Genomic DNA, 26,741 nt, shown 5'->3' on the forward strand with positions numbered 1-26,741 from the left:
TAAGGTACTACCAACTATGAAATTTGATAAATTTATCAAGAGATTGGGTTTTAGTAGGTTAGAGATAGACTCTGAATAGCTTCATGTAATGGATGTGTTGCTAAGGGGGGTGTGTTAGAGTGCTGCACTCAGTGAATGCAACCAGCACCACCATAAAACAGCATTACCATAAAGAAGAAGATAGCGACACGTGACTACTCTATGTATTTAGGCCACCATTTCCTTCCAGATCTCCATGCTTCCTCCAAGCATCTCCTTCTCTCTATTTCCTAGTTAGACCAATTGAATCCATTTCGGTCAACTTTCTACTGTCATCATTTGACGACCTCTCATCATTGGATAACTTTGTATCTCGAGAAATGCAGGCGATCACCAAACCAGTGGGCCAGAACGGGGAACGCGGGGGAAGACCCACAAATGGTAAACGCTTTTGCTTGAGCTCCCCAAAGCATCTCCAGAGTCCAGAAAACCTCTTGAAAGTTGACGCGTCCTTATTCTCTGCCCAACAGTGCGACATCAACCTTGAAGACTCGAAAGTGGTACCTACCTACCTATATAATGAAGAATGGAATGGAACATCTGACCTGACCGCCCCCTAGGGAAATACGAGATATGATATGCACAGTTCACGCTCGAGCTAGGGCCAGGGGATGTCCTCCGTTTAAGCGACTCGCGCTGGACAGCGTTTGTCAAGGAGGAGGGAGGGATACTCTGTATTGTGAAGTCCTCCCCTTCCCGTCATGCATGCGATGCTGCACGTCAAATCTGACTCTCTTGATAATCACAGCTTTTGAAAATCCCACCCTACATACAAATCAGAACGCCCAAAAGTACGGAGTACAAGGAAGGAATAAACCGTCTTGTCTTTATGAATGGAATCTGAAGAATTGTTGTAATATTGGGCTCGAATTAAAATCCAAAACAGCAAAATGGAAGTACAGAGTAGTGTGAATTTGATTCCATCCGGTGCTGAACTATTATCTGTTTTAGAAATATGTGTGCGAAAATCCTCGCTTTTCTCTACCCAAATTACTGAACTAAACGGAGGTGAAATCGTTTCCCGCAAGTAGAGAATATCCATAATGATTTGGATGTCGCTTTACTGACTCCTGAGATGGTTTAAAAAAAAAAAAAAAAAAAAGAAAACCCACTTCACGCCGGAAGAATGGAAGAAAATGCACCACTCCAAACCACATTTGCAGAAGATGTCCGAGATAATAATAAAATGGTAGAGAGGCCGCTGAGCTCCTCCTCGAAAGCCCTGAATATGAGATAACACCAGTCACCTGGGATAATGAGATGAGCTCCTAGATAAGCAATCAATGCCAAGTTTCATTTTCTCTCTTTTTTTTGAACTCATTTGCGCCGCGCTGTGGAAAGAAAGAAAAAAAGAATTTTATCCTTTTGTTGGCTGCGTCTTCGATTCGTACTAGATTCGGGGGAAATAGAGCGTAGGTATTACCGCAGTATTAAAAAAAAAAAAAAAGGAAAAGGGAAAGAAAAAGACGGAAAAAAAAGGTAAAGAAGATGAAGAAAGAAATCGGATGAGTATTCTATGGCCCGGGGAACGAACTTCAACCCGGCACACCCAGAGAAACAGGCAAGCATCAAACTTGAATACTGGCCCAGTAAAACATGCCCGGACTCCAGGAAATTTTTCAGACCCCCCAGTGAATAAAACAAAACAAGGGAAGCACAAGAGAAGAAGAGTAAGAAGTGGAAAGAACAAGCCGATACTCTGAATGTGCACATGACAAGCGATTTCGCAGAGAATAAATGTCACTGGCAACTTGACAGCGAGTTAAATGCAAAAGCTGACAGAAGGTAATGCAAGTGAAGTCATGATGGATAAGCCACGAAAGGAACATAAATGGTAAATGGAAGAAAACAATAAAGGAAAAAAAAAATCACTTTTGCAGCCTGGTTTTCGACCATTCAGAATACGGTCAATCTTTTTCAGCCGGTTCCGAATAACCTCGGTAGGCAGAGACCGTGTTGCTCAACCAAAAAGAACCGTAAAAGTGAAAATTCTGTTGAAACCGTTTCCGATGTTTCGTGCAGGGGTCATAAAACGCTAGACTCTTAAATTCATTGTACATTTGTGCATTGAAATTGTGGATCAAAAAAAAATCGGGGTCAGATTGGGGTGGAGATCCATATCTCGATCACCGTGAAGATTTGCCGTAAAGTCACTTCGTCGAGGACTCGTTTTCGAAATATTATCAGTTCGTTCACATAAATTAGCAGGCGATGGGTTCGGAAGCTCCTCATTTCCTTCATCCCGAATGCCCCTAGATAAGCCGCTAAACTTGTTGGAAAAACAAGGTCTTTTGACACTAAATTCCGTATGATTCACGTTTCGAAGGTGAATTGGTCGTTTAGGTCATCATTTACCTAATCTGCGCGCTACTTCAAGATATCAATACGCTGGGATCTCAACGGAAGTAAGAAGGGAATCCTCACATTCGAAATTTCGCTTCCATTGTTGATACCATTGGAAGGCGAAAACTCGGGAGCGGCAGAGGACAACGGGGTCTTGGAGGTACGAGGCTCGCTAGTTCCATTGGGCAACGAATGCAAAGCCTTTGGGGCATAGCCATTTGTCGCTCCCTCAACATGATTTTGCTGGTTAGAGGCTTCGTTCTGATTTCCAGAAGTTGGGCCATGATGCTGAGCAGAAGCGTCGCGCTGGTCCAAAGGAAGAACCCACTGCTCCCACTTTTCTCTGGGTCGTAGCCTGTCGATGCCGTCCTCACCAGTAAAGTACTCAACGTTTCTCAGTTGTCGGGAAACATGACGGATCATCTCGAAGTCTTCGGTGAGAGACTTAATTCGCTTGAAGCTAGCGATCACATTCAATGAAACGAATCCTTGAGAGTCCATGTGTTTGCGGAGGTAAAGATCCTTGCACAGATTATCAACCGAGAAGTAGTACTCACTATTTTGTGTCAATTATTATTACGATTTTAAAGCTAGCCTGTAATTGTGGGGGGGAAAGCGGGGCGGGGGAAATAACTTACAGCTGCATTGAAATCATACTCATGACGGAGAATGGTTCCATATATTGTTGATAAGGAACTGCAGACATGGGACCAGCTTGCATTGGCTGATAACTATACATGGTGTTGATATCCGCAGGAAAGGGGTAAACACCGTACATAGTATTTGAGTTGGGCAGAGAAGGAGATCTCATCGTCATCGCGTGACCGCGCGAGCCGTTGGTCATTCCAGGTTGCTGCGACCGTTGACGGTCGTTGAAGCCGAAAGATTTGTGGTGCGAGAAATTGTGGTGGGTCATATGGTTGTTAGGGAAGTGAGGCATCTGAGCACCATTGTAGGCGGCATGGCCACCACCGCGGCCGCGGTGCGAGCCTCTGCCTCGATCTGCACGTGACTCGCGAGAGAACTCCTTGTCCTTGCGATCAGCATGTGCCCCGGTGAAATCTGCAGACTTGGGGCCATTTTCAAAGCGACGTTCATTATTTGATGCAGAGCGTGCAACAGCATTTGGATCCACCGATAGATTCTTGGGGTTATGATCGCCTCCCTTCTGGGCGCCATCGTGGTTTCTAGGGAACGGTTTGGCATGTCGAGGGAATGATTCTCCACCGTTAACGTTCTTAGAAGCGACCGCAGCGTTCGAATTGTCCGCTCCTTTGGGACCACGGATTCGGTCAGTTGCGGGTTGCTTACGTGCGTCCGTCGTTCCATTGTCGGCGCTATTTGATCGGCGAGATGGTGCTGGGAGTGAGTTCGCGCGAGCAGAGTTTGGCTCATTCCTTCCCCGATCTCCAGATGCAGTCTGCTTGGCTGCGGAACCTTGGGCTGCTTGGGCAGGTGCGGCCTTCTCGGCAGTAGCACCACCGGCACCACCGTGGGTACCATTGCGAGCATTTTCCCGCCCACCACGAGCGCTTCTTCCACCTCTACGGGCAGCAGATGGCAGGGGGGTGTTGAAAACGGCAGTAGGAACATATGGGACGGGCATCCACTTCTCTTTACCATTGGTCCGAATGATCGGACCCTTGTCGGGTTTATCCTGGACCTTCTTCTTCTCCTCTCCTTGGGCAACATGGGGAGTAGGCCATAAGGCAGCATCGCCTACGGGAGGAACAGTAGTGGCCCCTTCTTCGCGTCCTTTGGTGCCATCGGCCTTCTTCCTGTCCTTGCCTCCATCGGCCGCATCGCCGCCCTTCTTCTTGGAGCTGGCTTTCGACTGATCCTGGCTTTCTCCGGAGATAGACGAAGCATCAGAAGTAGGCTTGGAATTCTTAGGAGCAGTGGGCTTCAGAGCAGCCACTGCCTTGGCCTTGGCTTCGTGGGCCTCCATCCTTTGCTGCCAGATGTTGACAGCTGGCAAAGGGGCCGCCTTCAATGGTTTCGGGGGTGCAGGCTTCTCCTTTTCAGAGCTCTTCTCCTTAGCACCATCTGTAGTAGCATCGGGTTTGTCAGACCCTGAAGCCTGCGACTGCTTATCCCAAGCGGCCTCCGAAGTGCCATTTGGTGTATTCAAGCCTTCTTCATCCTTAGATGATGTAGATGTTTGCGCGGTAGCAGCATTCGGGGTGGAGGTTCCGGAAAGGTCTGCTTTGGAGTCGATGGGAAATTCATCTTCTCCATTGACGGTGACGTTCTCGACATCATTGGGTGCATCAGGCTTAGAAGCTGGAGCATCTGTGCTAACTTCTGGGGTGGAGGTCTGCTCGTCTGGCTTTGAAGCTGTCGTGCTCAACTCTGCGGTCTTGGAGGGTTGCGTGGTAGCGATGCCCTTTGCTGCCTGGGCATAGGAAAAGGCGGCTGCCATTTTTGGAGGGTATGAAGAGAGATATGGGAGATCTAATATATCCGTCGTAGATATTTTAAGAAAGAAAAAAAGTTGTTCTGCCAGAGAACTGGTGCCACCCTAGGCAATCACAAACAGAAGGACTTTTGTGAGCTGTTCCAACACCGATCGAAATCAGGAGAATCAACTTCCACCCTCAAGAACCCCGCCGAACTGCAGCTTCCCGTTGCTGATATTCACCCTTCTCAGATATTAAGTCTGGAGGGAGGTGTGTTGAGCCGGTCAAATCTGACACGAGGATGAGACTGTTGCGAAAGAAGCAATCTGTATGCCCGAATATCCTTTAACCTAGATATAGTGAACTCTCACTCAGATCGCATCTGTACAACGGCCACAAAAAAAAATTTTACCGGTTGCCGCGAGATCGGTCTGGGCGGTGATCGAAGGGAAAGGTGCACGGAGGGAATCGGCGGTTGAAAGGGTTCCTGCGTGATACCGCTTTGATGGAGAAGGTAGGCTGTCCGAGAATCCCACAAAAGATGCACGGAGCCTTGTTGGCAGGTAGGGTGGGAGTTGCAAAATCTGACCTAGAACTCACCCTCTGTTCGGCTGTCGGTCCGTCGGAGGATCCAATTACCGTATAGGTCTACCTGAAGTAGGCACGGAGCACGCTGGAAGTTGTAAGGAGATTCTGAAGCCCCTTGGGAAATGTTGAGATGCGCGACTTTCACGTGGCAACGACCACAAGGAAACCGGAGGGAGACAGAGGCTGATGTACCGAAGTTCCCTGGTAGGAAGGCAAGGGCTACCTTAGGTAGAGAGAAAAAGAGTCGAGAGATGCGCCAGGAAGTTCTGGGAAGAACTCGTGCGGAGAAAAATCAATTTCAGGTAGATCAACTGATCGATTCACCTTTCCAATGAAGGAGAAGAGAGACAGAGAAAAGAGAAAGAAAGAAAGAAAAAAGGGTCGCGGCAAAAAAAAAGTTACAGGACGTGGGAAGGGGAAGTCTGGCAGCGGCGCAGTGAAGAATGAGCAGAACTCTCACTACAACAACACAAACACCAACAACAGGGCAGACTTGGGGGGATGGGAAGGTGAAGACGGAAAGAAATAAAAGGGAAGAGGATGATGTCGAGGATGTTGAGAGGGAGGGGGAAAAGAGAGGAGGGGAAAGAAGAGTAGTAGGAGGAGGAGGGGGAACTAGGAAAGGAAAAGAGGGAGGAGAGAGAAAGAGGAAAAGAATAATAATGCACACAGTGTGAGAAACGAGAAAATAATAGTAAATAATAAAAAAAAAAATGAAAAATCAAAATAAATTGGATGAGGGACGTGGAGGAAAAGCCGACAATAGTAGGGAAAAAAAAAAAAAAAAAACCAGCAATACAGCAGAGTCCACACTTTACACTGATTATTATTACTATTACTTTTAGTGACTAACTACCTATTATTGTGGAATCCAAAGAAAAAAAACTTGGTAGGGAAAAAAAAGTTCTTCCTATCTGGTATTCTCTTCTGTACCAAAACTGAATTAATATTAATTCCCGTACATCCGCACAGTGGGCTTCAGGGCTTCTGTGGGTATGAACCGCCTTTTTTTTTTTCCTTTCTTTCTTAGGCTATGTATGGGGATTGCAGTTTGATTTGTATCAATGGATTTGGGTGGTGCCAACTGATGAATTTTAATTGCTAAAACCTAAATCTCAAATGTAGATGATTAAATGTGATCTTTATATGATTCTTATAATATAATATATACCGGTAGGAAGTGACTAGTCCTACTCTGTACCTTGTATCAGAACCAACCTGTCGTTTAAATTCCTATTTTATATGAGCAGTAGATCCTTCCTTGGATGATCTTTAGGGATTGTTTCTACATCTTCAAATTCAGGCAAATTACATCTGTGGAGTTCAATCCCGCCATAATAAATACCCCCCAGATATTTCTTCAACTCTGAGATCTAAGCTGGGACTATCAGCGTGCAAGTCAACTCAAAGCCATCCATCCATCTTTACAACTAGACAGTTTCTAACTAACTAGTCAGTTAACTAACTACGTTCCTGCTTAACAATACAGACCATTTTAGTCTATCACGGACCTGTTGCCGTCCCCCATGCTAGGGAATCAGCAAGTTACGGTTTCCCCCTCATTATGCCTTGAGATGATGCGTTTCCTACTTGTAGTTAGGTCCATGCCATCCCTCTGATCCCCCTTCCCCCCGAACAGATTAACATGCTGACAATAACGACGGTCAATTAACTAAGATGCCCCTCCAAATAAAAAAAACCGCATCTCGTCTTATACTCATTGGTGGGACTACCAATGATACTACTACGATTCTCATGTTGGAGGGGCTACGCAATTAAGTTACTCATAGCTGCGTGGGCTCTTATTATCTCATCGTCACAGCCGCCAGTATTTATAGAAGTCAGCATCCTACCGACGAGGGGTAGGTATATACCTTTTCCACCCCGCATGTTGGATGTCTAGCTAGTACTGCATACCCAGTAAGTTGGAGCCATTTACCAATTCCCGAACTGAACGGTCGGGGAGATGGCTTCCTATACACTCGGGACTCTGAGTTGACGGAATATACCACCAGATAATCGGGTATAAATAACATATACAGATCAGAATGTTTTTGACGGTTAAGACCTAATAATATGGATTTCACATTACTCGCCTCTCATCTGGTAGCGGGATTTCACCGGAGACAGTACCTTGTAAGTAAGAAAAAAAAAAGCATCCGAATCCGAAACTTGGAAGACCCTGACCAATTACAGTCAGCAACGGCAATGATTGATGTGCGATGAAACAAGACACATTGCTAGGTCGTATATATCTATCTGACTTTTTCAGAACATTGCTGGTGTTCAGGAACTACCTTAATCCCAGTTAAAGAAATTTAATGATGCTTTTACCACCAGTATAGAATTGGAGTAAAATTCACATTCAATTTACCAAGGGGACTGTTAACGCCACACCCTGTATCGATCCAACCACACCCCTTCCCGATCATGCCACACCCCCTGACCTGATAATGCCATACCTATTTATCACATGATTTTTTTTCTTGCTGTATATAGTTTAGTGTTAGGGTAATTTTATAGGGTATTATTATTATTACACGTGTTATAGTATTAATAACTACACTAAATGCATGCAGACCACGTAGACCACTAAAATGCCGCCTAATCTTGTTAGATACAAGAGCTCAGATGATGGCGAGGATGCTGGTGAGGTTAGGCCTTAGCTGCTTCCTCTACTAACTGACTAGATCTTCTTATCCTGACCAGCAGTTATGGAGTTTCTCAATTTATTTACTGTATAGTAAGGATATGTCTTGACTACTAAGTGATTAAAATAATGTAAAATTAACAGGAAGAAGGAGATATACTTAGTCTATTTATATTATAGTCATGGGGGGGAATACTAGAATTAAATTAATAAAGAAGAATACTCTTGAAAAGGAAAGACTTAACTTATAAAGTGCCTATATAAAGTATATTTAAAGCTTGGATCTAATAATAAAATATAGTATCTTAAGGTTAAGAATACTTTATATAATTATGATCTTGCTCCCTATTTAATATATGTAAAGCTTTGCTATTATAAAATAATAAAGAAAGAAGCTAATATTAAATCTTATCTTAATATTAGCTTGTTAATAGGTAAAATTCTTTCTATATTATATAAGGATGACCCTAATTATATTATAAAGAATTATAATATTTATAATTAGAAGTAAAAGTTATAAGATAAGCTTCTTAATAGTAAAATCCCTATCTAGGTACTTCTTTCTGTTATTCTAGAAACTAGTGACTGGATAGTAATATATAAAATAAATAAATTAAATATTATAATAATAGTATTCTATACTTATAAGACTTTCCTGCAACTCCTATAGTATTATCTAATAATTTTATTTATAGATTATATATATCATATAAATTAATATAAGATGCTATTATTAGATATTATTAGATTAACTACCTATAATAAGACTTTTTATGCTGGGTTTGGATTTATCTCTAATAAGAAATAGGAGAGTTATGAATATTTTCTAAACTATCTATCTAAGGTCCTTCAACAGGCAGATATTGCCCCTCCTGTCACGGCGTAGCCGTGTACCTATCTGGTTAGATTCTGCCCTAACTGTCCACCTCTACTCCTGTATTTAAGCTATATTGCCCCTGATCCTATTATAGCTCTTTAAGCTATATCCTTGTCCTAACCTAATCCCTACCTATTATACCTATATGTAAATAGCCTGAATATATACCTTGCTATTAGCTATATTTATTACCTGCCTACTCCCCGTGATATTATATAGCTCCTACCCTAGGTATAGTTACTACTAGCATGTTAAAATAACCTGAACTACCCCTGATTATAGACTTAGTTAAGAAGTTTATAAGCTATATTATTAATAATCTTGCTGCCTGGATTATTTACTTTAAATTTTATAATAAATATATTAATTCCCTAAAGAAGGAGATTCATGCCCTCTAAAATCAAGCTAATAAAGCTAGCCTGGAGCTAGCTAAGAAGAAGGGAATAGTACTATACTAGAAAAAAGAACTAGAAGTAATTTAATAAAAGTTAATTAAGTTTAAGTATATATTTACTATACTATAGATTACTACTACCTCTATTATACTTATTCCTACTACTACCCCCGCCCCTACTAAACATGCCTCCCTTACTAAAGCTATAGTAGCTAATATAATAAGAGTATTTATACCTGTTTCTACTAGCCCTCCCCCTAATACCTATCTTAGTAAGAAACTTCCTAACCTATAAGAGTTTAATAATACTTATTTTAATTTCTATTACTTTATATAATAAATTTATAGTAAAATAAATACTAACCTAGACTATTTTCTAGTTACTAAAGCCTGACTAACCTATATAGCAGGATATCTAACTAGAAAGACTTATAAATTAATCCTACTTAAGATAAGACTTAATATCCCCTAGTTTCTAGACTATCCTAACCTACTTAATTATCTAGAAATAATATTTAGAGACCCTAATTAAGTTTAAAATATTTAGAACTACTTCTATAGTTAGAAATAGAGAAATTTAGACTTTAATACTTACTTTATAGAGTTCTATTATCTTATTTTAGAAGAAAAAATACTTAATAACTCTTTAATATTTTTTTTAACTTAAAATATTTTAATTAAACTTTAAGATATATTACTTTATAACCCTACCCTATTTTAAGACTTTTAAGAATATACTAACTACTTCTAGTTACTAGAAAATTACTGCTACTAATACTAGCTATAAGTATCCTATTCTTGCCTAATATCTAGTTCCTACTATCCTAATCTAGTAGTACTAAGGAATCTTTTTAATTCTATTCTATCTAATTACCTAGTTATACCTCCCATACTTAGAAGAGATTTAGATACTATAAACTTATTTTATACCTATTATATATTATACTCCTCTAGGGAAGAATAATATAAGTATAAGGAATACTTCTATTATAGAGATAAAGTATATTATATAAAGGACTATTCCTTATTTAATTAATACCCTATATAAATCTAAAAGTAGATAAATATACTAGTATATTATATTAGCTTAATCTTTACTATAGTATTACCTGCTTCCTATATTATAGTTTAGAATAACTATCTTACTACTTTAGAAGAACTTAATTAACTATACTCTCTTAATATCCTGCCTAACTTAGAAAATAGAATCTACCTAGCTATAATTATTATCTAGTACTAGAACATGCATAGAAGCCCTTACTACTAGATATATTACTTTACTTATTTTATATTATTATTAAATTAACTAATTTCCCTAACCCCTGTTATATACGCGCTAACCTAATAGTATAATAGGTATAACTATACTAAAAAAACTTAAAAATACTAATTTATATTATAATTAATTCTAGAGCTAAAGAAGTTAGCTTTATAAATTACTAATAAATAGAAATATATAGATTAAAGACTATTCTACTTTTTTATCTAATATTCTTATCTAGCTTCTATAGTAAGGAAGTAGAAGAAAGTATAGTAACTTATTATATAGAGGCTAACCTATTATTAAATAATTATTATAACTAGAAATTTATCTTTTATATTACTTATTTCTCCTACTACTTAATTATCCTGGGACTAGCCTAACTTATTATATATAACCTAAAGATATATTTCTCTAATTAAATAGCTATATTTAATAGCTAATACTACTATAAATACTATAATATATCTCTTAAGTCTATAAGGGTAAGAGCCCTAATAAATATTCTCTAAAAGAATTAACTTAAGTAACTAAATTAATAAAAAGAATTACTAGAGTTAAAATCTCTTATATTTATAGAAATATACTAAATATTTTTAAAAGTACTAGCTATATATACCTGCTATCTAGTATAGAAATTATACTAGACCTTATTAAATAAAGTTAATAAAAAACTAAAGTATAGAGATACTAGTCTTAAATTACTATTTATATTTCTCCCAGAATTATAAGATTTCTAAGATATATTTAATTTTTAAAAAGTAAAGAAACTACTATTATACTAATTATATAATTATAATATTAAAATTTAAGAAAGAAAATAGTTTCTATTTAATAAATTATATCTAATATTATAAGTATAATTAATTATTCTAAAGGAATAACTAGAAAAGAATCTAAAGAAAGATTTTATATATTCTAGCTTATTTTTAGTTACTTCTTCTATTCTATTTATTAATAAATCTAGAGGTGGCCTTTACTTATATATAGATTATTAAGGACTAAATACTATATTAATTAAGAATTACTACTTATTACCCCTAACTAAAGAAATCCTAAATAACCTATAGGGAATATAGTACTTTTCTAAAATTAATCTAGTAACTACCTTTAATAATATCTATATTAAGAAGGGGTTAGAGTATCTAACTACTTTTTAAACCTATTTTAGACTATATAAGTCCCTAATTATGCTATTTAGCCTAACTAGTGCCCCAGCTATTTTCTAATATTTTATAAATAATATTTTATAATAATATATAGATATATTCTATAATATATTTTTAGATAATATTCTAATCTATAACTATATAAGAAAAAAATATATTAAATACTTAAGGTAAATATTATAAATTCTAAAAAATAATAACTTATATATAAAGATATTTAAGTATAAATTTTACTAGCTAGAAGTTAAGTTCTTAGGTATTATTATTAGAAGAAAAGGTACCTATATAGATTTTAAGAAGATTAAGACTATAATAAATTAAAAGCTATTTAAAATAATTACTAATATTAAGAGTTTTATAGAATTTACTAGGTTCTATTAATACTTTATTAAAGGATTCTTATAGATCCTTATACCTGTTACTACTTTAAAAAAGAAAGGAACCCTATTCTTATAAATTCTAATTTACTAGACTACTTTTAAAATACTAAAAGTAGAATTTATTAAGAAACTAATATTAAGGTTCTTTAATTAGAATTAACTAGCTATTTTAGAAACTAATATCTTAGACTTTATATTTACTGGAGTATTATTATAATATAATAATAATAAAATTCTATATCTAGTAAGATTCTACTTAAAGAAAATAACTTTAATTAAATATAATTATAAGATATATAATAAGGAGTTACTAGTAATTATTTATTACTTAAAAAAATAGATCCTAGAATTAGAAGGATACTAGTATTTAATTAAAATTATAATTAATTATAGAAATCTAGAATATTTTATAATAATTAAAATATTAAATTAATAATAAGTCTAATAGTCTAAATTCTTGTCTTACTTTAACTTTATAATTAATTATCGCCCGAGTAAATATAGGGTAAAACTAGATAGCTTAACTAGGAGGTTATAAGATCTTTCTAAGAAGGGAGATAAATACTTGCTATATTAAAGTTAAATAATATTAAAAAGAGAAAACTTGGCAAGCTTCTTATTTAAATACTTAAAGAAGTTATAGAACTAGTAGATATTATAATTAATCTAGCTTTAAGCTATTACTAGAAGGAAGTTAATATATTTCTAGCTACCTAAGCCTAAAAAAGAAGAGATTATCTAGCTCCCTGAATAGTTAAGAGAGTGCCTAGATAAGGATTATAAATAAGATCTAGCCCTTAATAATATTCTAGAAAGCCTAGAAAAGGGCTATAACTACTATTTACTAATTATATTATTTAAGTATACTTATTATTTTAGATTTTTATTTTACTATAATTAATTATATATTCTTAATATAGAAGAATTAAAGGTAGAACTAATATATAAATATTATAAGAATATAATTACTAGCTATTAAAGTAGATTAAAGATTTATAAATTATTATTATAATTATATTACTAGCCTAAAATACTATAATTTATAGAATAATAAATTTATAACTACTATACTTATAAATAATCTATACCTTATTAAGATAAGTATTAAGAAGTACTCTATTTTTTATTTATACTTAAAGATCTCTAGAGAGATATATTTATTAACTTTATTATATATTTATTCTATAGCTTAAGCTTTAATACTATTATAGTAATAATTAACTAGTTAATAAAATTTTAATATTATATTTCCTATAATAATATTTATAATACTAAGGAAGTTACCTGCCTATTTTAAGATTATATTTAGAGATTTTATAAATTTCTTAAGTTTATTATATTTAATTAAGAATCCTAGTTTATATTAGTATTCTAGATATACTTAAACTATATTTTAAAGATAAGATTTCTTCTATTTATTATTTATTATCTTAAAACTAATAAGTAAATTAAATATATAAATATTATTTTAGAATAATATTTATAAGTTTATATTAATTATTTATAAGATAATTAGGCTAAATAGTTACTTATAGTAGAATTTACTATTAATAATACTAATTTTAAAATTATTAGATACTCTCTATTTTTTACTTTATATAGTTTTAATTTTTATATAAGATTTAAGCCTATCTTACTTAATTATTACTTATAAACTTATAATACTTACTAATTTATCCTAATTATAAAATAGATATAGGAATATTACCATATTATTATAGTTATTACTTAAGCTTACTATAAATACTATACTAATTAGAAATATTATCTTGCTAGATATTATATTAAGGACTAATTAATCTAATTAAATACTAAGAATATTATAATCTTATACTTCTAAAAGAAATTAAACTAGAAAAATCTAGGCCTCTTTCCTATTAAAAGGATTATTAACTCTTATATTTATAAACTAGACCTGCCTAAGAATATAAAAATATATCTAGTATTTTATATTAAATTATTATACCTGACTACTAAAGACTTGCTATTTAGATAAGAGAAAACTAAATCCCTATATATTAAAGTTAATAGTATTAAGGAATAAAAGATTAAGAAAGTAATTAACTTTTACTAGAATTATTATAGTTAAGGTAACTACCTATATTTAAAGTATATTATTAAGTAGATTAAATACCCTACTATTACTAAAATTCCTGCTAGCTACCTAGAAAATACTACTAAATATATTACTATTTATTATTACTACTACCCTAGAAAGCCTAGACCTTAGAAATACTTTACTAAAGCTCAGCCTAAGAGAGGGGATACTATTATGGTATAGCTATATACCTATCTAGTTAAATTTTGCCCTAACTATCTATTTCTACTCCTATATTTAAGCTATATTACCCCTAATCCTGTTATAGCTCTTTGAGCTACGTCCTTGTCCTGACCTGACCCCTACCTATTGTATCTATATGCAGATAGCCTGAATATACACCCTGCTGTTAGCTACACCTACTGCCCGCCTGCTCCCCGTGACACCTCCCATGACTATTATTACTAATAAGGAAGGCGCCTTGATAAATATAATCTGTAAGATCTTTTTATTTACATACAACTTAATCTATATATAGTATATTTATCAGAATATTCTTGCAGAGGTATAACCTATTCTTGCTAGCTAAGTTATATAGGAAATCTATGGCAATAATGTGGTAGAGGCAAGAAAGAATAATAAGGAATATAAAGATTATATTAACTAGTAGTAGAAAGTCTTTCAAGCATTATTTAATATAATTGTATATGTAAAAATTAAGGAGGAGAGAGACTTAATAATTAGTAATTTTAAAGTTATATATAGTAGTAAGATCTAGCAAGAATCCATAAAATATATTATTAATAAATAACTAAATAATAAGACTTAATATTACTTCCTATTCTATTATTTTATAGATTATATATACCTTATATAGATAATAACTTCTTATAATAAGTTAGGTTATTAGATACTTAAGCAAGAGCTTTAGATCTCTATAAATAACCTTTTAGAAGTATGGCAATTCTTTGAATATACTATAGTAAGGTAATATATTAAAATATAGTAGATCTATAATAATAATAAGATAAAGTACCTATTATGATTTATAAGAGACCCCTTATTCTAAGTTATATTAAATTAGATCTCTTTATTTATGCTTGGCTATGTTATAAAGGTTAAAGAATACTTTCTAGGGCCTAATAAAACTCTATATAATCTAGACTATAATAGGAATACAAAGAGAATAATAGGGATCCCTTATATTTATATTATTAAGAAATATATTGACTGCAACAAGCCTCTATAGATCTATTATTTTTATTAATACTGGCAGCTTTATATAAATATTAACTTGTTGCCTCCTATTAATTTATAGCTATTAGTCCTTAATCTTATAGTCTATAGGACCCATAGCTATCCAAGAGGCTCAATAAATATCCTAATAGCAAGCTAGCTAGCGAGCCAGGGTGATATAGATAGGTCTACCTAAAGAGAGCTATCTTATCATAAATATATCCTAGCATAGGAGAATTTGACGCCTCGCGGGGGATATAGGAGAGGTAGAGGAGGCAGAGAAGGTAGAGAAGGTAGGAGAGGTTATTAACCTATAAAGAATAGAATAGTTAGTATTTTTTTTCTTAATTAGGATAATAATATTTAATAGACTTATAGCTAGCAACCTCGCAGGCCATTAATCTAGTAACTAATCTAGTAACTGAGCCAGCAACCTTGCAGGCCACTAATCTAGCAATCAAGCTAGCAACCTCACAGGCCACTGATCTAGTAACCGAGCCAGCAACCTCGCAGCGCAGAAGATGTGATAGAAGATGTAGAAAATAGGGAGGCAACTAGGGGTATAGAGGACATGCTATTATATGGAAATAAATTCTAAATACTAGCTTTTAATTAGCTAATAATTTATATGATTAGAATTGCTTAAATAATATATATTTTATTACTTTTATAGGTGCTTATTTTAATAGATTTAAATATAGATATCTAACTTTATATGTAATATTTTTATCATGTGACAAATAGGTGTGGTATTATTAGGTCAGGGGGTGTGGCATGATCAGGAAGGGGTGTGGTTGGATCAATACAGGGTGTGGCGTTAACAGTCCCCTTTACCAAATCCAATACATAGAAAATTTCCAGTAATACAAGAAGTAGAAAACTGTAATGGAATTTCAACTCACTAAACCCATTTGAGCATAAATTTCTTCATCAACTTTGCACTGTCATTTTCACTTCCCAAATCATAGTTACAGTGTACACAGTACATGGTTAGTTAGTTAGTTAGTACTTAATAAAGTAAGCCCTCCATCTAACTAACGAACTAGACCCTGGAAAGGTTAATTAGACTGGACATATAGTTATATATTTTTATATCTTCTTCTCCTCTAACACTGTTTTTTTGTCTCTAGTAGAAATGTTACACAATTGCCCACCTAGATAGGTATACCTATGTGATCCATAACCCCCTCCCCCCTTCAGGTAGGCTATTCTATGCAGATTTCCGGCGTGTGCCGTCGCTACCGCTTTAGTCTACCATTAAATTTACATTAGGTAGGGATGGAGATGTAGATAGGTATTTAAAGGGTATATATAACTATATATACCGTACGACGGTTCGATTTTGATACCAATGAGATCATCCACGGCTGTAAGTACTCCGCTACCTACAGTCTGTCCAGGGTACCAGAGTATACCGCAATTACAGAGTACAATACGGAGGAGTACCTAAGTAGGTACCTAGGTAGAGAACAAATCATCGCTTAGCATGCCGCGTGGTTCATGTCATTTTAAATTCTGAAAAAAAAAAAAAAAATATTAAAAAAATATATATATTTTTTTATTAGGGCTGACGCTTCGGCTTCCAAAAAAGAATTGTCGGAATTCTTCGGAGGTCTGTCTCTCCAGCTAACGCCGCTGCCTATATATCCTAGCCGCCTTTCTTCCGGCCAAAGTTAGCAAAATCTGGTAAAATTGTACCCGCGGCCGAGAGGACCGGAAAATACGGGAGTTCATGCCTACCTAGGTAACTAGGATAATGGTCACGTGCTGGCTCGGATTTACGGAGTAAACTTTTAGATGGGATTTTTTTCTGGGTTCATCACAGTATTACGGAGTATCTAGGGAGATGTTAAATACTAGTATAAGTAAGATAAGGTTGACTTCTGGAGACTGGGTTGATGAATGTCGTCTCGTGTGGTATAACTAGTTATTTCATTCTCCCTCACCAATGTCTCACCGTAACTAGGACTTGCTCTCTCGAGTCTAGCTCGATGGATGATTGCTGTCCAGTGATGAGCCCAAGACGAGTGAGAATCTGCCAGACCAGTTTTCTTTTCAATGCTTCCCGGATAGGGATATTCTCTAGGGCGTCATAGCCATTGAAGTATTTGACATAGGTTGGCCAGACTTGCTTCAGCGACGTTCGAAGCCCGGCGAACTCGGATTCCCCTTCGGGGCTAGCCCCTTTCCCGTTGTTATTGGAGTACCTGGTATACTCGGGAAAGCGGGAGACAATTTCGTCAAGCCACCGGGATTCCAGCGGTGAAGCGCGGTGTGGCAGAATGATCAGAGACGATGTTTTCAACGAGGTATTTCGATCAAGGAGAGAGTGCGAAAGGTCAAGGGTGTCTTCCACCTTGTATCGATTTGGCATCGGGGTTTCTTCGCCGCTGCCCTGGCTTGCGAGAGATGACGACGAAGATGACGCGCTGTCATCGAACCCGTCCTCCGAACCGTCTTCAATAACAAGCTTCTCTGTGTCCGATGTGAGCGATGTCGATCGGCCCTTGCTCAGGTACTGGTCTACTTCCTCTCGTCGGACGGCCATTTCAACAGCCATTTTAATTTTAGGAGATACTTTGACGCGAGCGAATGACCGAAGTTGAGTAACCCAGCCGCCTCGTAATAGCCATGCTAGTATAGCAAAGTAAGTTAATTTGTGATCCTTACTTGGGATAAAGCTTCCGTAAGGCCGCGGGGTTCCGCTCAAAGCTGATAGCATCTTCGGTAGACTGGGAAGAGTTGGAAAAGCGAGTTGATAAGCAGCGGTGGCTGCTTCCAACTTACTAAGATCGCAATTTGGCGATACAATGTAAGTATCGCGTTGATGGAGAGGGGGGATTGCACGAGCTCTTCTCCAGTAAACCAGGTGACTAGCGAGCATTTGAATGGTGGAGAGTGGTATACCAGACGATGCTGAAACTTGGACAAATGACTGCGTTGGTCTGGAACATCGAAGATAATGGGCTAGGGGGGCAGCTAAAGTGCCACCAGAAGCTTCCACATCCTTCAAGATAGCTGCCTCGTTATCTAATAACAGTAGAGCAAAATTTTTAGCCAGCACTTGGTGGGGTGCTGTATTTTCGTCCGCTGTTGGATCGTCCACAGGTGTGATGCTGTCCGCTGTTGTAAGCCACAGCCCCGGATATGCTTGGTCGCTTGGACCAGCAAGATAAGGAGTCGAGGTCAAAGGCGGGATTTGCAGGGAAATAGAAACATCAGGACTCAATGTGACGGATGCGATCTTTGAGGCAGATATGCTGGTGAACAAAGTGTACATTGCCCTTGCAAGAGATGACTGGTTTATTAGGTCGGAATACAGATTATTGAGGGGAATTCCTATGCAATGATTAGCTTCGGTAGCTGAACAAGCAGCGTCGTCTCTATACGCACTTTTTTCCTTAGCTTTTTCCTTGATATGCAAAATATGTTGGGACTCCCTCCAAACATAGTCGGCTCTAGCCTGCTCCCACTTAAGGGCTTTCGTAAATTTTTTGATAATATTATCATATACTTCGCGGAGGCGCATTGAATACTCCAGCAAAGGGGGATCAAGGACAAAAACCACATTGAACATGGTCATTGAATCCTTATCATCGGCATCCAGTGAATCGCCCAATAGCTTTGATGATCTATTGCTAGACACAGACGTTCGTGGGTGTTTCACAGTCGTCATATGCGGACTCAATGTTTCTGTCGAAGCGGCGATTGCCTCAGCACCATCATCTTGGGAGTCCTCAGTTGTCTCGTTATGCCCCAGCTCTCCTCCTTCCCACTCTGCACGACCTTTCTTCTTTTTCTTCCGCCTCTGTTTCCTCCAGGCGCCATCCTCGCGAATGAACACCGGCCACCCAACAAGGGCGAGATCGTTGATTCCAACTTCAAAGCGCCGTTTATGCCATGAACGTGACGGGCTTAGCAATTTTTCCCAAACATTAACGGGCAGACCAAGTAATGATTCCCATGGTGGACGGGACGGACCTCCCGATCCGTCCTCCTGCCTGTCAGAACCCCCGTTGGACTCGTTCTCGACGTCAGAATTATGGCCACGTTTTTTCATATACGTTCTCGAGGAGCCGATAGATCCCGGTCGTTGACTCTCGCCGCCTGGGGAAACTGACATGGACACATCGTCGATCCCAAAGTTGCTCGACCTCCTGGCACTCAGCGTGTTTCCTGCGGCGTGAGTTGGAGTTTGGGCCAGTGTCTGGACCTGAGGTTCCTCTTCATCTTCGTCGGAGCTAGAATGAGAATCATCGCTGGAACTGGACTCATTACTTTTCGAGCTTTGTCTGCTCTTTGACCGTGATGTGCGCCTTGCTTTCCCTGGTGCTCGGGGGGCGTTATCGCTGAGAGGTTTCGGCGGGTAATGGAATACAAAACGAGGACCAGCACGCGAGCGGGCGATAAGAATAATCGCTACCAAGCAGGGGTCCGATGGCCGTGCAATTGAAGACATCTGAGGAGATCACTGCTGCTGATGAGTTGCTCCTGTGGAGCTTCGACGGGAGATTCCAGAGGCTGGAGCTTGGTATTTGGCGGACTAAGAATCGGTTCCCCGCATCGATTCCCGCATAACCAGCCACATAGCTGGACAGAGGTCTCTGGTCACCATCCAGGATACCTTGAAGGATATGATCCGAAATAAACTGACAGATATGGGGCTACTGAATAATCTACTTGCTGACAAGTTAGTTTGAACTAGCACCATCCAAATACTTTGGGACTAATGGTATTCACAGCTCAATTGTAAGAGCTTAGCGTCACTTCGCTGTTTAATGGCTTTGTCGAGCGATTTTTTGAACAAACTGGTTCTCCTAAAGTAGGATTAAGTAAGTAGAACAAGTAGCTTTTTACTTGAATATTCTTCTAAATGTTTCTTATTCTTTTCGTAATCTTTGAATCCTTGCCTTGTTCCCTACTAACTAACTAGTCAATAGTATAGGGTTATGTAATCTGGTGCCTCAGGCCGCAATAGGTTGAGCGAGTGACGAACATCCAAGCAAGTCAGCTCCAGCCGCGCCTCCCAGCTTCTTCCCCAGATTGCCTGGCTGGACAACCTTAATTCCCGCTTATATTTCCGACCTGGTCCCTTTCTATTCAGTATGGAAGTGGCCTCTAAGCAGACCTCAAGGCTGCTTCGATCCTCTGCGAGCGGCCTACTCCTCCAACCTCATCCACCTCTTCGTCTTCACTCCGGCATTCCAACGACACACGCCTTGAATCGCATTCGACGCAGAAATGTGTCCACTACGCAAAGGAGGCCTGCTCCCGAATCCTCGATTCTCAACCTGGGATCTGGATCCCCGTCGTCCGGGGTGCCGCCTACATACTTTGGCAACCGTACCTCGCTGCCGATGAATACGATTATCCGGTTCGTTCCTCAACAAACCGCATGGATTGTTGAGCGCATGGGAAAATTCCATCGGATACTGGAGCCTGGTCTAGCAATTATGGTTCCTTTTATTGATCGGATTGCCTATGTTAAGAGCTTGAAGGAGTCGGCAATTGAGATACCTAGCCAGAATGCTATTACTGCTGATAACGTCACGCTGGAACTTGATGGAGTGCTTTATACGAGGGTTTTTGATGCTTATAAAGCAAGGTAAGAGAAAAAGGATCAAACTTAGAGAACTTGTTGAACGTGTGCTGATGGCAATATTTGTACCTTTTAGTTACGGTGTGGAGGATGCTGAGTACGCCATCTCCCAACTTGCACAAACGACGATGCGATCGGAAATCGGTCAACTCACACTGGATCATGTTCTGAAGGAGCGTGCGACACTCAACACCAACATCACACAGGCTATCAACGAAGCTGCGCAGGCATGGGGTGTGGTTTGTCTGCGGTACGAAATCAGAGATATCCATGCCCCAGAAGGAGTTGTGGAGGCCATGCACCGTCAGGTTACAGCGGAACGCTCCAAGCGCGCGGAGATTCTCGACTCCGAGGGTCAGAGACAGAGCGCGATCAATATTGCCGAAGGTCGCAAGCAGTCCGTTATTTTGGCTTCGGAAGCCATGAAGCTTGACCAGATTAATCGCGCTGCTGGTGAAGCACAAGCGATTTTGTTAAAGGCGGAGGCGACAGCCCGAGCGATTGAGGCGGTATCTAATGCCATTGAGGCTGGCCAGGAGAATGCACATGGAGCTATCAGCCTCAGTGTCGCAGAGAAATACGTCGAGGCATTTGGCAACCTTGCCAAGGATGGCACGGCAGTTGTTGTCCCCGGAAATGTTGGTGATCTGGGTGGAATGATCGCACAGGCTTTAGCTGTTTATGGCAAAGTAAACGAAACCCAAGCACGAAGCATTGCGGCCAAGACCCTCGGAGTGCCAGAGGTTTCGCCTACAAATACTGCGACAAAAGACACCGGATCCCAGGCGGAAGACGGGGCCGCAAGGGATGCAGTCGCCGAGCAAGTCCTCGAAGGATTTGACCAGGCCACCCAACAGAAACATTAACGAACGGGAGCTTTGACTTGAGCGATACCTATCATTCTGTGCCATTCCCCATATAGTTTGCCGACCCTCTACTCTATCCAGTGATGCATTGAGTATCCGCGTTACTGGGTTTTTACGACTATTTCGGGTGGGATGGTCTTTCTCACCCCCCTTCTCTGTACCTTGTGCCATCTACTCTGGTCTAGTTTCTGTTCTACATTTTCTTTGGCATGTCTCAGGAGTCAGGTATGGAATAGTGTATGGAACCTCGTGGCTGGTGCGCGGGTGGGGGTTTCAGTGCCAGGGCTGCTATTCTTTGATTAGTGAACTATGTACAGTAGACAAATGGGTTGAGGCAGATCCATGTAACAATCCACGCCTCACGGGACTCTGAGTGTACTATATTCCTACTTTCTCACTGTGTATTATCTGTTCTATGGTTATTGTCTATGAGAAATGTGGATTCTTGCCTCCCCTACTCCCGAGACTTGAACATGGGCGGTTGTTGGTTTACCTCCACCTCAAATGAAGCAGGCTGTGGGATACAATGAAGCTTCACCGTCATTGAAATCCTAAATGCCTCTGGACTGCTCCAATATAATTGTATTGATTCCCATGAGGACGATAATAATTGGTGCTTATAATTGCGGAGAAAATAATATATCTAAACGTACTATAGGAAGCTCGGACCACCTCCTGCCGCGCCGCCCAGAAAGAATCCTGGGAGATCGCGACAGCGAATTTGGGCGCGCCCTCCGTCGGCCCTTTTTCTGTTCGCATTGCTCCCATTCGCTTCCATCCGTTCCTCGACAACAGATCCCCCTCCGAGTCCACCCTAATCATCACATCTTCTTAACCGAAGACCTCATACCCTATTACCAAGTCCGTGGTCCGATGCGAGGTGGACGTCATCTTGCGATGCCCCAAATAAGCTGTCCTTCATCCACGTCAACTCTCTAGTAACCGACTTTCAAAACAACTCCCAGGAGAGGGAGGCAGCGACAAGGTTGCGGCAATGCATATCATCAAACCCGTCTGGCTTACACATGGAGGTAAATTACTATCTGTCCTCTCCTCATTTTCGCTTTCCCCTATCCACTCGTTTCTTTCAACCCCCATGGTGTGCTGTTGGTCTTGAGAGCGTGTCTGGCTAACCCCATTGCCTTCCTTGATATTTTCTTATCATAGGTGAGAGGAAAGATTTCGAGGTGTACAGTTGCGATGTGTCGCCCGATGGAAGCCGCCTAGTGACTGCAGCAGGAGGTCAGTTGTTCCCCTTGCCATACACCGCGGAGCATAACCGGGAAACGCTCTGGGAAACGGACGGTGATTGACCGGTGCATCATGCTTGGATTCAGATGGATACGTTCGAATATGGTCTACAGAAGCTATTTGCGGCACCGAGGACCCTACTACCGTCAACAAACCAAAGCAGCTGGCTTCGATGAGCAACCACTCCGGAACGATTCACACGGTCCGCTTTTCGCCCAATGGAAAATATCTTGCGTCAGGTGCAGATGACAAAATTGTCTGCATTTATACGCTTGATGCCAACCCCCCTTCTCATGCTTCAACATTTGGTAGGTCATGGAGTCGGGATTCTTGGGGTTTGGAAAGATGAATGAGAGATTGACGAGTCTTGTCGATAGGATCGAACGAGACGCCCCCCGTGGAAAACTGGCGCACAATCCGCAGATTGATCGGACATGACAACGATGTTCAAGATTTGGGCTGGTCATACGATTCTTCGATCTTGGTTTCTGTGGGCTTGGATTCGAAGGTGGTCGTGTGGTCGGGACATACGTTTGAGAAACTCAAGACGCTATCCATTCACCAGAGTCATGTCAAGGGTATCACTTTCGACCCAGCCAACAAGTACTTTGCGACAGCAAGTGATGACCGTACTGTCCGCATTTTTCGTTTCACATCCCCAGCGCCGAATTCCACCGCACACGATCAGATGAACAACTTCGTCCTTGAACAGACCATTACTGCGCCTTTCTATAATTCCCCCCTAACCGCCTATTTTCGCCGATGCTCATGGTCTCCTGATGGTATGCATATTGCAGCTGCAAACGCGGTCAACGGACCGGTGAGCTCTGTAGCAATCATCAACCGTGGATCATGGGACGGAGATATCAATCTAATCGGACATGAGGCTCCTGTCGAAGTTTGCGCTTTCTCTCCTCGACTTTACTCTCCACAGCCGATCAAGAAACAACCTGTAGACGGCCAGGGCCATGCCGTTCAAAACGCGGTCACCGTCATCGCATGCGCGGGAGGAGATAAATCCCTCAGCATCTGGATCACTAGCAACCCACGGCCCATCGTGGTTGCGCAAGGGCTCGCTGCGAAGTCCATTTCTGATCTGGCGTGGAGTCCAGACGGAAAGTGTCTGTACGCAACTGCGTTAGACGGCACCATCCTCGCGGTTCGATTCGAGGAAGGTGATTTAGGTTACGCCATGCCTTTGGAGGAAAATGAAAAATCTCTCACTAAATTTGGTACAAATCGAAAAGGTGCTGGTATTGCGGAGACCACTGATGGGCTACTTCTGGAAGAAAAGAGCAAGGCAGGTGAACTGAAAGGCGTTGAAGGGCGTATGGGTGCTTTAATGGGAGATGGCCACCCGGCTGGAGACACCGTTGTTAACGGAAAACCAACGCCGCTGCCCTCAAACGCTGCAACTCCAGCAGCAGCTCCATCCCCTAATCATGATACCCAGAAACCTCAACCTAACGGCACTACCGCCACTACTACTGTCAACACCACCACCACAACAACAACACAAGAAGCAGACAAACCTGACCCCTACCAGGCTAAACTCGAGAGATTGAAGCAACGACCTACATATACCAAGGATGGTAAAAAGCGTATTGCTCCCCTTCTGGTGTCTGGTGCGGGCGCTGCCGAGTCATCTCTACCACAATCCCGGTTGATGGCATCTGTTAGCAGCCAGGTAAAAGCCGATGCACCACAATCAATTATTGATCTCTCTAAGCCTTTCGATGGCCTTCCCAAGGGAGGCCTTACCTCCTTGCTTTTTGGCAATAAACGAAAGCTTGCGCAGTTAGAAGGTGATGATGATGGGCATGTCGAGAAGAGGGTGGCAGTAGCAAGTCAAAACGGTGCTACCCCTATCTTGGCGAACACGCCAGATGGTCTCCTCCCTGCACAAACCCAACCCGCTCCAACGGGGCAACAAGCGACCCCCGAATTTATCCGACCTGCAGTTACGAATCCTTGCATGGCAGTCAGTCAGCTGCGACTAGCTGTTCCGAAGGTCCGCAGCCAGATTTTGCGTGCTATCGATCCGGCAGGGAAACCAACAGAGCCTCCCGGCACCTCGGGAGAATCAAACAAATCACGCGTGGATGTTGTCTTCGAGGCTCGTAATCCATCGGCTGCTAGCTTGACCGGGCGAGCGGTTGACCGTGAGCCTGTTCGCCTTACACTTTTCCGTGGTGAGCAGCCCTTGTGGCAAGATTTCCTACCAAGAACCGTTCTACTGGTGACGGGGAACCAGAGCATGTGGGCCGCTGCCTGTGAAGAGGGGTCGGTGTACATTTGGACACCGGCTGGGCGACGTCTTGTTAGTGCACTTGTCCTAGAAGCCCAACCGGTGATTCTAGAATGTAATGGGCCCTGGATTCTGTGTATCTCCGCAGTGGGCATGTGTTATGTGTGGAATGTCGAACATCTTTCATCACCGCATCCTCCAGTCTCACTTCAACCGGTTCTAGACGCCGCAATTCACACCCTTGGAGCACATCCAACCGCCGCCCCCTCCATAACAAATGCCAGGATAAACTCTGAAGGCCGGGTTATAGTTGCGTTATCAAATGGAGAAGGGTACGCTTACTCTCCATCCATGTACACATGGCAGAGAATATCGGAGGCCTGGTGGGCTGTCGGCAGTCAGTACTGGAATACTACAGAAGCTCCGGTAGGAAATTTGCAGTCTGCCGACTCCCAACAAGACAAAGAGGCCAAGGCAGCCGTATCGGCCGGTATAATTCCATTCCTAGAACGCAACACAACCAGTGAAACTCTACTACGTGGTCGTGCCTACTTCTTACAGCGATTGATCAAGGTCCTTCTGTCAAGAGAAGGATACGAGAGCTTCGAATCCAGTGTGTCAATTGCCCACCTGGAGAACCGCCTTGCAGCTGCCCTCTCCCTCGGAGCCAAGGACGAGTTCCGCTTGTACCTTTCCATGTACGCGAAACGGATCGGAGCTGAAGGCTTGAAGATTAAGGTGGAGGAGCTACTGAAGAGTCTTATTGGTGGACTATTTGAAGAAGACGATACGGATGCAACCCGACGCTTGCAGCGCAACGATCACGAGGACCGAAATTGGCGAGATAGTTCGGAGGCGCTCTGTGGCTGGCCACGCGAGGTGCTACTGAAGGAAGTGATACTGGCCCTTGGTAAGATCCGGCCCGAGCCTGTATGTTTTCATTACTTACTGACAAATTTCTTTCCAGGAAAACATCGCGACCTCCAACGCGTCACTGTGCCCTATGCAAAGTTACTAGGAGTAGTCGATAACGAGTCCGAGGCAGGAGACGCAATGGAAACGTAACCATACTTATACTTCATCTTCTAACGTGTTTTTTTCTTTCTTTCTTCTTTTTTCATCTTTCATTCTTCTTGTCTTTCTCGAGGCGTTCACGGAGTAAAGCTCATGGATGGGCTGCGGGAGGTAGGATAGTGCTCATTTCAGTCTTTTTTTTTTTTTTTTTTTCAATTCAAGGGACCGGCGATGTAAACTACGGAGTGTTTTTACTGGATTCTCAAAAGGCTATTATACTTTCTTCCATTTCTGAATATTCTTCTTCTTCATAAAGGGAGTAATATAGCTATAGCCTGCTACAATCTTCAGTCTTATAAACGATAGTATCCATAGAATCGATAGAGATT

At 40.3% G+C, this 26,741-nt stretch overlaps 4 protein-coding genes across 4 annotated transcripts; 2 read left to right on the forward strand and 2 right to left on the reverse strand.

The window, feature by feature from the left end:
• Positions 1-2,406: 2,406 nt before the first annotated feature.
• P175DRAFT_0529537 (La domain family) lies at positions 2,407-4,804 on the reverse strand (the record flags this gene model as incomplete). Its single annotated transcript, XM_040899697.1, has 2 exons — positions 2,407-2,938; positions 3,021-4,804. 2 exons carry the CDS (start codon positions 4,802-4,804, stop codon positions 2,407-2,409), a joined length of 2,316 nt encoding a protein of 771 aa, XP_040753870.1.
• Positions 4,805-17,065: 12,261 nt separating this feature from the next.
• P175DRAFT_0473534 (nitrogen permease regulator 3 family protein) lies at positions 17,066-19,870 on the reverse strand. Its single transcript, XM_040895171.1, has 2 exons — positions 18,768-19,870; positions 17,066-18,713 (listed from the first exon to the last, which is right to left on the reverse strand). Exons 1-2 carry the CDS (start codon positions 19,831-19,833, stop codon positions 17,317-17,319), a joined length of 2,463 nt encoding a protein of 820 aa, XP_040753871.1. The 5' UTR covers positions 19,834-19,870; the 3' UTR covers positions 17,066-17,316.
• Positions 19,871-20,479: 609 nt separating this feature from the next.
• P175DRAFT_0433502 (SPFH domain-containing protein) lies at positions 20,480-21,839 on the forward strand (the record flags this gene model as incomplete). The annotated part of the gene is made up of 2 exons (XM_040893602.1): positions 20,480-20,979; positions 21,050-21,839. The coding sequence occupies 2 exons, from the start codon at positions 20,480-20,482 to the stop codon at positions 21,837-21,839; spliced, it is 1,290 nt and encodes a 429-aa protein (XP_040753872.1).
• Positions 21,840-22,582: 743 nt separating this feature from the next.
• On the forward strand, positions 22,583-26,564 carry hir1 (putative histone transcription regulator Hir1). Its single transcript, XM_040896642.1, has 5 exons — positions 22,583-22,870; positions 23,007-23,081; positions 23,177-23,398; positions 23,468-26,248; positions 26,306-26,564. Exons 1-5 carry the CDS (start codon positions 22,834-22,836, stop codon positions 26,401-26,403), a joined length of 3,213 nt encoding a protein of 1,070 aa, XP_040753873.1. The 5' UTR covers positions 22,583-22,833; the 3' UTR covers positions 26,404-26,564.
• Positions 26,565-26,741: the final 177 nt, after the last annotated feature.

This window comes from Aspergillus ochraceoroseus (genome assembly GCF_002846915.1).
Source record: "Aspergillus ochraceoroseus IBT 24754 chromosome Unknown P175scaffold_2, whole genome shotgun sequence".
Classification (NCBI taxonomy): Eukaryota; Fungi; Ascomycota; class Eurotiomycetes; order Eurotiales; family Aspergillaceae; genus Aspergillus; species Aspergillus ochraceoroseus.

Bases quoted from the DNA above. Each gene is read 5' to 3' on its own strand.
- P175DRAFT_0473534 (XM_040895171.1), bottom strand. From the start codon at position 19,833: ATGTCTTCAATTGCACGGCCATCGGACCCCTGCTTGGTAGCGATTATT. The intron at 18,714-18,767 runs GTGCGTATAGAG...ATCATTGCATAG, and splicing joins GGAAAAAGCTAAGGAAAAAA to GAATTCCCCTCAATAATCTG.
- hir1 (XM_040896642.1), top strand. From the start codon at position 22,834: ATGCATATCATCAAACCCGTCTGGCTTACACATGGAG. The intron at 23,399-23,467 runs GTAGGTCATGGA...TCTTGTCGATAG, and splicing joins TTCTCATGCTTCAACATTTG to GATCGAACGAGACGCCCCCC. The intron at 26,249-26,305 runs GTAAGATCCGGC...ATTTCTTTCCAG, and splicing joins GGAAGTGATACTGGCCCTTG to GAAAACATCGCGACCTCCAA.